We start from the raw sequence: 11,516 nt of genomic DNA on the forward strand, positions 1-11,516 counted from the left end.
TGTTAATACAGGTATCATATTTTGATATTAATTTAATTCACATATTCCTATTGTTATTGTTATTATTACTACATTTATATTTATAATGCATAATATTGTTTATTATATTATATTTGTATTAAATCGTTTCTATATAATATTATTTAAATATTAATATAATTACATGTTTAGTAATCTTTATAATAATCAATCATATTAATATAATTATTATATTATTGTCACGTAATCCACGCAAAGGTATGCGGTATAAAAGTCCGGTGTGTCATAATAAAAGCTCTTCCTGTCTACGGCTAGCCTATCGCTCCCCACAATGCATTGCGCTGAACGATTACGCACACACAGGATCGCACTTCACCCGGCCTCATCGCCCGTTCTGTCGTTTACAAACCGTCCAAATCCATGCGGATTATAGCGAGAAGAACACTAGAGCACACACAGCCAGCGCCTTCCAACAGTATGGAGTCCACCGCCAAGAGAGACGCGGAGAGCACATGTGTGCTGTGCTGCCAGGACATCGACCTGTTCGCGGTGGGGAAGTGCGATCACCCGGTGTGTTACCGCTGCTCCACCAAGATGCGGCTGCTGTGCGAGCAGAAGTACTGCGCCGTCTGCCGGGAGCAGCTCGACAAGGTGCCGCCGCCTCCCCTCCAGCAGCGAGCGAGCGAGCGCAGGCCTCGGCCGTTTCACACACACACACACACACACACACCGCAGCCTGGCGACAGCACCAATAACTTGGGCTACATACACTTATAATGGGAGCGGCCGTGTTTGTCGCTAGCTAGCTAGCTAGCAGTGTGGAGAAGTTGTCAGGAAAAAGTTTAGCTCAGTTGTCTCATCTTTCACAAGTGAAATTGAGGTAGTTGTTTGACTAATTGTTGTTATGACCTCTGTTTTTGATTGTAGATGCATTTGGAAAGTTGTTTTTAGTTTAGAAGTGAGCTGGTTTAGCGTAGCAGTGGTGATTTATTGCCTGACGTTTCCCGTGACAACCAAGCAGCTCACTAGCGTTAGTTGGCTACAGTAAGTCCTTCACGCTGTAGTTTACTTCACGTGGATTAACATATGATTTGATGTGTACATCATCTGAAAGCTGAATAAATAAGCTTTCTATTGAGATATGGATGGTTAGGATAAGACAATATTTGGCCGAGATACAACTATTTGAAATCTGGAACCTGAGGGTGCAAAAAAATCAAAATATTGAGAAAATCGCCTTTAAAGTTGTCCAAATTAAGCTCTTAGCAATGCATATTACTAATCAAAAATTACGTTTGGATATATTTACGGTAGGAAATTTACAAAATATCTTCATGGAACATGATCTTTACTTAATATCCTAATGATTTTTGGCATAAAAGAAAAAATCAATAATTTTGACCCATACAATGTATTGTTGGCTATTGCTACAAATATACCCCAGCGACTGAAGACTGCTTTTGTGCTCCAGGGTCACATTTATGAGAGGCAAGGATATATCAGGAACAAAGGTCAATATTTTTTTTATTTTAATAATTAGACGTGATTTTGGGACCGCTCAGCTGAATTGTGCTGTTGTGTAATCCGCTTCAGATAACTCTCGCTAGGATCTACTAGACGACGTGTGCTTTCTCTGACAGCCTGTCAGCGTGCGACGGCATGTTGACAGTGCGTGACTCGCGTGACAATCAATCAAGAGTGCGTGCCTCTCTAATTTGCCTGTTAAGCACAAGTACATTAATCAGCGAGTCTGAAATTGAAAACATTTATTATTTAGTCCTTTTTGCTTAATTGACAACGTTGTTCATGCTCTAGAAGGGGTGTTTAATTCTTAAAAAATACTTGTTTTTTTCTCTTCTGTAATAAACAAAAAAAAATTATTTTAATTTGATTTTTTTTCTGATTTTCCAGGTGGTCTTCATAAAGAAACTTGAGCCCTTTGCCGCTCTGAACATTCATCAGTACCAGTATGAGAAGAAATTTGACATATACTTTGCAGATGGAAAGATATATGCACAGTTCAGGTATGAACTTTTTTTCAGCAGGGATGAGAAAAACGATCCTTTTGACAATATTCTGTATATGAATGTATTTGCTCAGTAATTGTTTCAAGTAAACATTCATTGTAGATTGAAAAGTTTTAATGTAAGAATAAAATGGATGAGATACATTCTGTTGAAAATAATCAAGGCAGGATTCCCATGTTTTTTTCTGAAGAACCACAAAGGAAAATGTATTTAAAAACTATGCTTATATGTTCCCGAACATATTGTATTAAAACAATAATGTAACCATGCACAATAATGAACTGTGATATTTACCTAAATTTGTGCGAATACTTAAATCTATAAAAAATGGCACAGACTTGGATATTTTTGAACCTGACATGACATGAGTTGCACTAGTTTTGAATCAACTCATTGAAATAGACAGTGTAAACAACACTTGACGTCATCTTTCGGCAGTTTACTTGCCAAATAAAAAGTGCATCATTGCCAGTCCTGTTTTTCAGCTAAAAATCAACAAGATTTGAAATTTGTACCTTACAAGCTCTTTTACAACAAATGCAGGAAGATTTTGTTACATGAATGTCCACAATGCCCAGAACCAAAAGTGTTCTCCAAATTTGAAGAATTAGAACAGCATATGCGGAAACAACATGAACTCTTCTGCTGCAAGTTATGTGCAAAGCACCTGAAGGTAGAGTATTGCATTTTAACGAATTATTATTTTGTTTGCGCACACCTTATTCCTTCAACGAATAGTTTGCTCTGTGTACAGATATTCTCATGCGAGAGGAAATGGTACAGTCGGAAAGACCTGGCTCGACATCGAACACAAGGGGACCCGGATGATACCTCGCATCGTGGGCATCCGCTTTGTAAATTCTGTGATGATCGATATCTGGACAACGATGAACTATTGAAGCACCTGCGGCGAGATCATTACTTCTGCCATTTCTGTGACGCAGATGGAGCTCAGGAGTATTACAGGTAAAAGACCAGTTCTGGTTCACTATTTTTTTTAAGCTTGTTAATTTGGTTGTTAAATTGGTTTATTTCCAAATGCAACTCACTGTAGCCATGTTTACTGTCATGCACCCAAATGATGCCTCAATTGAACTGAAAAACCTTTCATATAAACCCCTCAATCGTTTTAATTGAGCTCATCTTGAGTAAAATTTCAGTCTAATTGAAAGGGGTGGTGTAGACCTGAAATCATCCAAAAAATTAAGGAGAATGAATAAAAAGAAAAAGAAAAAAAATTAAGCATATAAATGAAAATTAGTGGATGTAAACTTACGTAGTGTAGGGCCTATATGAAATCCGTTTAGTTTTTCCTCAAATCCTGTTTTAATTTTCTTGATTCTGTTTTTTTTTTTTTTATACTCTCGTTTTCAATTTTTCAAGGTTACACTTTAATGGTTAAATAACATTTTTTGGTTAAATCATGTATCATTCATTGAAGTAAGAACCTATACAATTTAATAACAATTTTTAAAGGCCCTGTTTCTAAGATTTTGTTTTATTTTTCCCAAATTTCATGTCTTGGGGCATAATTTTTAATTTCATTTGAATGGTTTATTTATTTATTCATTTGTTTTTTATAATAATAGGCCCATGAGAAAATTGTTTTTTTTGTTGTTGTTTTTTTATCAATTCTGTGTTGTCCGTTTTAATTTTTCTGGATTTATGGTATAATACAAATGTATTATCTGTCATAATCAGGCATATAAGGCATAAAACATTAACATTTTAATTAGAAATACATTCTGCAGTACAATAGTAATGTATTTCTGCCAATATTTGTTAAAGTTAAAAGCACGTTAAACCAAACCTTTATTTTGACAGGTCGCCACAAAGACCTTTAATTTTCTGTGTGTATATAACAATATTTTTATTAAGTGAATTGGTGAAATGCTCGTAAAAGGATTCTCAGAGCAGCTCTGGAGATAAAGTTTATGTCCTCATATAGTGAGATGGCAGATGCTAAAAAAACAAATCACAAGCATCACACATGCTTCAGTGTGTGTACTAACTGGGGCACTCATTTAGACAGAGACCTGCAGAACATGCAGACTTCATAGCAGTCTTTTTGCACTGTAATATTCACAGAATTTAAATGTTAATTCACTTAATTTAAGTATTATTTTTGTCCTATAGCGACTACCAGTACCTCAGCGAGCACTTCAGAGAAAGCCATTATCTCTGCCAGGAGGGCCGCTGCAGTACAGAGCAGTTCACTCACGCTTTCCGCACAGAGATTGACTATAAAGCTCACAAAGCTGCTGCCCACAGCAAAAACCGGGCTGAGGCACGGCAGAATCGCCAAATCGACATTCAGTTCAACTATGCACTCAGACAACAACGACGAAATGGCGGTAAAGCTGATTTTGCTCTTTCTGTGAGTTGGGTATAAATTAGGGGTCGCATGCCTTAATCAAGCCCATCTGGATGTCTGTTTTAGGTCTGATAGTTGGTGGCGATGACTATGAGGAAGTGGATCGCTTCAACAGACAGGGAAGACCAGGAAGAGGACAAGCCCCAGGAAGACAGCAGAATGTCAGGAGCTGGAGATATAATCGGTAGGTCCTCATCAGTGCTGCATTCTGACATATGAGAGAGCTTATGGAAGACTGAGAGAGTTGTTGTCCTCAGAGAGGAAGAGGACCGAGAGATCGCAGCTGCTTTGCGAGCTTCGATGGCCAGCCACCAGGAAGAGAGAAGCCATGTGCAAGAGAGAAGCAGTCAGAAGCCACGCAAAGACGAAAAGATGGAGCCTGATGAAATGAGAAACAACAGAGGCACTGCCAAGCAGACGAACGAAATGCAAGGTATGGCAATCGAAAATGTGAGTGTTTGTTTATTTATTTATTTATTTGGAAGTTGATGAAATTGCATGTTTGAATATATTTCAGCTCAATCAGTGAAGAGTAATCCCTCTTTGGCTGGTCAGGACTTCCCTGTTTTAGGGGCAGCTGCACCTCCAGCCCCAATTCAAAGGTACTGTATGTTTGTCCTGTTTTTAGTAAGATGGGTCTCTTTTATGTATTTTTTCCCCATGTAGGAATACTAAGATAACTTCTTTTTTAAAAGTGCTTGCTTCCAGATATGAATTAATTCAAATTTGTTCAGTGACATGAATACACTGCTTTCTGTGATTTTTTTTATTTTTATTTTTTTTATTTATTTTTTTAATGTCTGTATTGAAATTTAGATTTTTGGGGGACATAAAGTCAGAAACGTCAGGCTGATATAACTGTCTTGCAATTGTTAATTGAAATAAAGCAAAAAAAAAAATGTAATATTAGAAAAACTTAAACCTAAATGAAAATGAGAAATGTTGCCTTGGCAGCTAACTGAAACGAAAAAAAAAAGTTTAAGTTAATTAAATTAAAGCTAAATAAAAGTATTTAAAAAAAAAAGCACAAATAAAAACAAAATGAATTAAACCTCAATTAAAATTAAAATAAAAACAATAAATAACAAATAATATAAAAATAAATGCTAATTTATAAATTTTATAATAGTACAGAAATAATGCTAAACTTACACTAGCTTAAATCATTATTATTTCATAAAAATGGTTTTTTTCCTCCAAATAATAGTCACGTGGTGCAACCGACATGCAAAACAACTTCGTTTTTATTTTATTTATTTTTTTTAAATGGGCATAAATTAAAAAATGTCAGGCTGATACAGCTGTCCTGAAATCATAATGAAAGAAAGAGGCCACTGAATTCTTGAAAACGAATCCTTAAGTACTTTGATTTGCTGGACATAACAAAAGATTATGCTAAAGTCATATGGTGCAACCAACAAATATGCAGAACAAAACAGGAAATGATGTCAGAGAGAACCCAAGCCATTTCTGCAGGTCAGATTATCATTTGGGGTGGGCTCATAGTTGTGGCTATATGCAACAGCAAGAAATTTGCTATTAAACATCGAGTTTAATTTAATCAGATCAGTATTTTACAGTGTCTGTCTCCCTATCATTGCAGCAAGATCAAACAAACTTCTGTCTCTCTGAAGGAAGATGATTTTCCAAGCTTGTCTGGCTCAGTAGGTTCCGCTCCAATGACACCTGCATACAAAAATCAACCCAAGAAACATTCGTCCTTCCAGGAGGAGGACTTTCCTGCACTGATCTCCAAGATCAAACCACTGAAGTCTCAATCAAACACAACATCGGCCTGGTCTCAAGCTGGAAGCAAACCTGCGGTGGTTTCCAATAAACCTGTGGTTCTGCCCACCAAAACAGCTCCTACGGTCTCTTCATCCATACTGTCCGCCAGTGACCCGCCGCCCAGTGGAAGTGTGCCTCAGCCTCTCACTGCCTCCTCATCTCGCCGCAAAAAGAAGCTCACCTCCTCTGAAACCCACAAAGCTCCACCTAAAGTCAAATGTCTGTCCTCATCGGATGACGAGGACCTCCAGACCAGTAAAACGGCTCAGGAAATCCGCACGGTACCAACTATGCTTGACATCTCCACTTTGTTGACGGTAAAAGATGGCTCATCTCAGACCAACCCCAAAACCAATAAGAAAAAGAAACAAGCCACAACATCATCTCTGGGTTCCCCCTCATGCACTCCTGAGTCCGTGTCCAAAATGGCTCACAAAGAGAACGTTCCCGAGACGAAGCCACCAGACAACAGTCTCCCCTCCAAAACAAACTCCTTTATAAAAGGACTCCCGGAGAAACCAGCAGAAGCACTGTCCCCTACATCATTTCCTGAAAATATTCCTTCCCCTTTAAAGCAGCCGGTAACCGACCAACCTCCTCCACCCAAAGAAGAGGAATTTCCAGCACTTATCTCCAGAAAACCTCCACCTGGTAAGCCGGTTCCTTTCCTTAAAGTGGTCATATGATGCGATTTCAAGTTTTCCTTTCTCTTTGGAGTGTTACAAGCTGATTGTGCATAGATAAGATCCCTGAAGTTGCAAAGACTAAAGTCTCAAAACCAAAGAGATATACTTTATCAAAGTTAAGACTCTGCCACGCCCCCCTAAAACGGCTTGTTCTAACACGCCCCCACATATCTACGTCACTATGTGGAAATATTTGCATATTGCGCCCAAATGTTCAGGCAAAGAAAGAAGGCGTGGTTTCGCAGTTAGTGTTGAAGCAGCCATGTCAGAGAGACGCTGTGTGTTTCTAGGCGAAAGCAAAAGCACTTTATTTGGCCTTCCGAAAGTAGATGCATTTAGGAATATTTAAGATCACTTACAACAGAACAGCAATGCATTTTATGGACGACCGTTTCGTGAACCTAGGAGAGGAGGTAATTCTGACTTTGCTATGACAATCTGGCGCTTCTGAATCAGCTACTGTTTTATTAGTTTAAGTATTTGCTATTGACTGTTCAAATGCGGAGTTTTGCGCATTTTGTGTGTGTGTGTGAGAGAGAGCGAGAGAGCGAGTGAACGAGTGAACGAGTGAGCGAGTGAGAGAGAGAGAGAGAGAGAGAGAGTGAGAGTGAGTGAGAGAGAGAGAGTGAGTCACATCACAAACACATACCAGTCACGTGACTCTGTTCCCCTTTCGGCTTGAACTGATGGTAAAACTAAAGACATTATTTACTGTCTTTACATTTATTTTGAAAGATGAAGCTCGCGATTATGGTGAGGGGCGTTACATTTCCGACGAGTGCTTGCGGTGTTCGGCCAATCACAATGCACTGGGTCAGCTGGCCAATCAGAGCAGACTGCGCTTGTCGGAAGGAGGGACTTTGTAGAAAACTAAGCGTTTGAGAGGGGCGGGGCATAGAGGACCTACAATAATGTACAGTATTTGAAAAATAATGTGTTTTTTGAACATTAAAGCATGTCAACATATTCTGTTACACCAAATACACAAAATAATGATCTTTAAAAAAGCATCATATGACCGCTTTAAAAAGGCAGTGCCCAAAATGACATTGTTTCTAAGTGCGTACTTGTGTTTTCAGGCTTTAAAAGTGCATTTCCGTTGAAGAGCATTCAGAGTGTGCTGCCGCCTCCTCCTCCTGGCCTTGGGCCTGTTGTCAGCAAACCTCCTCCAGGATTCACCGGCATCCCGCTCAACAGTAATGTGGAATCGTCGATGCCGGCTGTTGACAGGTTAGAGGCTGTGATGTGTGCTGTTATACGTGTGTGTGATGTGGGGGAAGTGGTGTTCCCTGTTTTGAGTCACTGTTGTATTTTGAGTACATGAAAGCTGACTATTGATGGCAAGCAATATTTTTAATAGTCTTAGGCCTGGTATTACAGACGGCTTAGTTTAAGTCAGGATTAGGCCATAGTTCAATTAGGACATTTAAGTTTATAAACATGCCTTAGATAAAAACACTACTGGTGTGCATCTTAAGACAAAACAATGAAACTGACACTTTAAGATCAGTCAGTACAAGTTACTTTCAGTTAAAACAGCTCAGACATGCATTTTAGTCTGGGACTGGACTTAAGCCTTGTCTATGAAACTGAGGGTTAATTTTATAAAGCCAGTATCTGAGAGAATGTTGATATAAATATAATAGATATAATACTTTTTTTAACAATTTGTGTTAAAATTGAGGGGTAAAAAGGGATGATAGTTTTTTTTCTTTTTGTTTTTTTTGCAGTTCTCCTGAAGTGTCATATCAGTGTAGCCACAGTTACAGTTCATCTTATGAGGAACTTATGAGGTTCATCTTGTTAGGAACTTACTGTTAATTACTCTTATTCTTTTCTGTATTGCACTTTTTGGGTCTGTAATTTAACATTTGATGTACATTTATTTTACCTTACACTTCCATTAAATAATAATAAGAATAATGCAAGATATTACAAGATGATAATCAGAAATATCAGCATATTAGAATGATTTCTATAGAATCATGTGACACTGAAGACTGGAGTAATGATTCTGAAAATTCAGCTTTGCATCACAGAAATAAATTGCATTTGAAAATATATTCAGATTTGACAATAGATAATTGTTTAAAAATTCACCAAAGTTCTAATTTAATAATTTATCACTAATTAATGTAAAAATAGAAAAGTGATTCAAGTGTTTTATCTCATTAGGCGTTGTTTTCTCTTTCAGAGTGACACCTGCTATTGGACCCTACCTCATACCCGACAATTTCCAGCAAAGAAACATGGACCTTATTCAGTCTATTAAGAATTATCTTCAAAATGATGAAACCAAGTTCAATGAGTTCAAAAACTATTCAGGCCAATTTAGACAGGTACCTATCCAACCAAGACCATTTAAATTCAATTAATATTAGTCCCACATATTATTATTATTATTATATATTAGTTCTGCTAGTTTAAGCGAATTGTATTAAATCCCTTGTAATTATTATGTAGTTCTATGAGCTTGTTAATTGAGACATTAAATATTTTTAAATATATTATTTCCAAAATACACTTGTCACATCCTGCAGGACCCTTCAAAATGAACTAGTGAAGAAAAAATGTGTTTAAAAAAAATAGTGTAAACTGGTGACCCATTATAGAACCTATGATACTCACTGCCTTACACATACATTGTATTACCCATTAATATTTTCATTGATCTCTAATTTTCCTCTTGAGCAGGGTATAATACCTGCTGTCCAGTACTACAAAAGCTGCCAGGAGCTGCTAGGAGAGAATTTCAACAGGGTCTTCAACGAGCTGCTGGTTCTCCTACCAGACACTCGCAAGCAACAGGAGCTTCTCATTGCCCACGGAGACTTTAAGGCTCTCGAGAAACAGCAGGAAGGCTCCAAGCCCAAAAAAAACAAAAAGAAAGCCTGGCAGACAGGCACTACCAGCAACAGCGTGGAGCTGGACTGCCAAGTGTGTCCCACCTGTAAGCAGGTGCTGGCTCTGAAAGACTTCAACACCCATAAAACCCTACACATCGGCGATGATGACTTCCCCTCTTTGCAGGCCATAAGCAAGATCATCAGCTAGCTGCCAGCAGACGCACATCCACGGCTCTCTGTGACACAGGACCTGGTGCTGCACCAGGATAGTGCTGAGATGCTCGAAAGGATGAGGGCTTGTCTGAGCTGCAGTGGTAATGTTTACTCGGATTGTTCAGATTCGGAAAGTTTTGATGACACCTTTTTTCGAAGGGGAAAGATCAACCCTAAAAAGTGCAAGTGTAACTGTTTTGAAGAGAAACAGGATTAATCTACTTGAAAGCTTGAGTTCTAATGTTGATTCATTTATTACTCCTCCAGTTCATCTTTTTCATCAGGTTTTCCAGTGCTGTTAGCATGGTCTTTTTTTTTTGTAATAAATTGTAAGGTTGGCTGCCTTTGAAAAATAACATTTATTTCAGAATGCTCCTGCCGTATGATTGAAATTTATTCATTTCTCATTTCTGTTTACAAACTCTACAGTACAGAAAAATAAAATGGTTAATATATAGCATTTCTTACAGTAAGCTACAGTGATCTGTCTACTGACTTTTGACATTTTTGAATGATTGTTTGTGTAAATAATTAGCAATTAAACAATCAAGCCAGGGAACGAAATGCACGGCTCGACACACTTTAGGCCACATGTGATTGTCTTTACACAATTAAATCAGTGTGAGGAAATTTCACCTGCCTTAAAATATACAGGAAAAACCAGAGGGACATTTTGAAAGGTTGTCAAGATGGGATCAGATTTCGGTGTGTTTTGTATAAAATACCAAATTGGTACGGATGGATAAATCTTGAATTTTTTTTGGTTAGATTTTTGTTAAATACCATTGTGCTTGTGCCTCTTAAATATTTCTTCACACTCCCACAGAGTTGACTGTTGAGACTTCAGTACGGCCACCTTTTCTCATCTCTCGTTCAGGAACTGCTATTCGTGCCACGGCCTTGTGGTCAACAACAGTTTGCGATGTGTCAGGACATATCTGCAGAATAAATGCTGGTCAAACATGATCAACCTTTAGATTAAGTTATTCAAGCTCCAGTTTGTGTATTTCATCTGTTTGTTTTGTGCAACATACTCGAAAATGTTAACTATGGAGATATTTAGAGGAAACGTTCACACAAAAATGAAAATTCTGTCATTTTAAGAAACCTTTTATTACATGCGATGCAAAAGGAGATATTAGGCTGTTAGGGACTGAGGACGTTATTGAACATTCACTTTCATTTTTCCATTCAGTAAAAGTGAAAGAGAGACTTTCTGCCCTTTTGTTCCACAGGAGAAAGACATTTATACAGGTTTAAACAACATGAGGGTGAGTGAGAGGGTCATTTTTGAGTGAGCTACGCCTGTCTTATTTGACATATGTTTTGATTTTGGTTGTTAGATTGGATCTTAAGGTGTACAGGTGCATCTCAATAAATTAGAATGTCGTGGAAAAGTTCATTTATTTCCTTTCACAAGCTCAAGTTTTCTTTTTAAAAATGTTAAAATTTAAACATGGGATATATGAACTATTTGAAGCAATTAAAGGTATAGGTCTCCCAAAAATAAAAATATGCTGGAAATGTACTTTACCCGCAGGCCATCCAAGATGTGGATGAGTTTGTTTCTTCATCAGAACAGATTTGGAGAAATTTAGCATTG

The 11,516-nt window shown here is 37.8% G+C and overlaps 1 protein-coding gene across 1 annotated transcript; it reads left to right on the forward strand.

Annotated features, from left to right (window-relative positions):
• Positions 1 to 276: 276 nt before the first annotated feature.
• Positions 277 to 11,105, forward strand: LOC107703429 (zinc finger protein 598-like). Its single transcript, XM_016506053.1, has 12 exons — positions 277 to 630; positions 1,891 to 2,003; positions 2,550 to 2,679; positions 2,761 to 2,972; positions 4,143 to 4,360; positions 4,447 to 4,564; positions 4,638 to 4,813; positions 4,898 to 4,982; positions 5,984 to 6,819; positions 7,934 to 8,084; positions 9,049 to 9,193; positions 9,549 to 11,105. Exons 1-12 carry the CDS (start codon positions 400 to 402, stop codon positions 9,906 to 9,908), a joined length of 2,775 nt encoding a protein of 924 aa, XP_016361539.1. The 5' UTR covers positions 277 to 399; the 3' UTR covers positions 9,909 to 11,105.
• Positions 11,106 to 11,516: the final 411 nt, after the last annotated feature.

Source organism: Sinocyclocheilus anshuiensis, unplaced genomic scaffold (genome assembly GCF_001515605.1).
Source record: "Sinocyclocheilus anshuiensis isolate Anshui unplaced genomic scaffold, SAMN03320099.WGS_v1.1 scaffold58, whole genome shotgun sequence".
Lineage (NCBI taxonomy): Eukaryota > Metazoa > Chordata > Actinopteri > Cypriniformes > Cyprinidae > Sinocyclocheilus > Sinocyclocheilus anshuiensis.

Excerpts from the sequence above, each read along its gene's own strand:
- LOC107703429 (XM_016506053.1), top strand. The coding sequence starts at position 400 with ATGCGGATTATAGCGAGAAGAACACTAGAGCACACACAGCCAGCGCCT. Across the intron at positions 631-1,890 it reads GCCGGGAGCAGCTCGACAAG|GTGGTCTTCATAAAGAAACT; the intron begins GTGCCGCCGCCT and ends CTGATTTTCCAG. Across the intron at positions 4,983-5,983 it reads CCTCCAGCCCCAATTCAAAG|CAAGATCAAACAAACTTCTG; the intron begins GTACTGTATGTT and ends CTATCATTGCAG.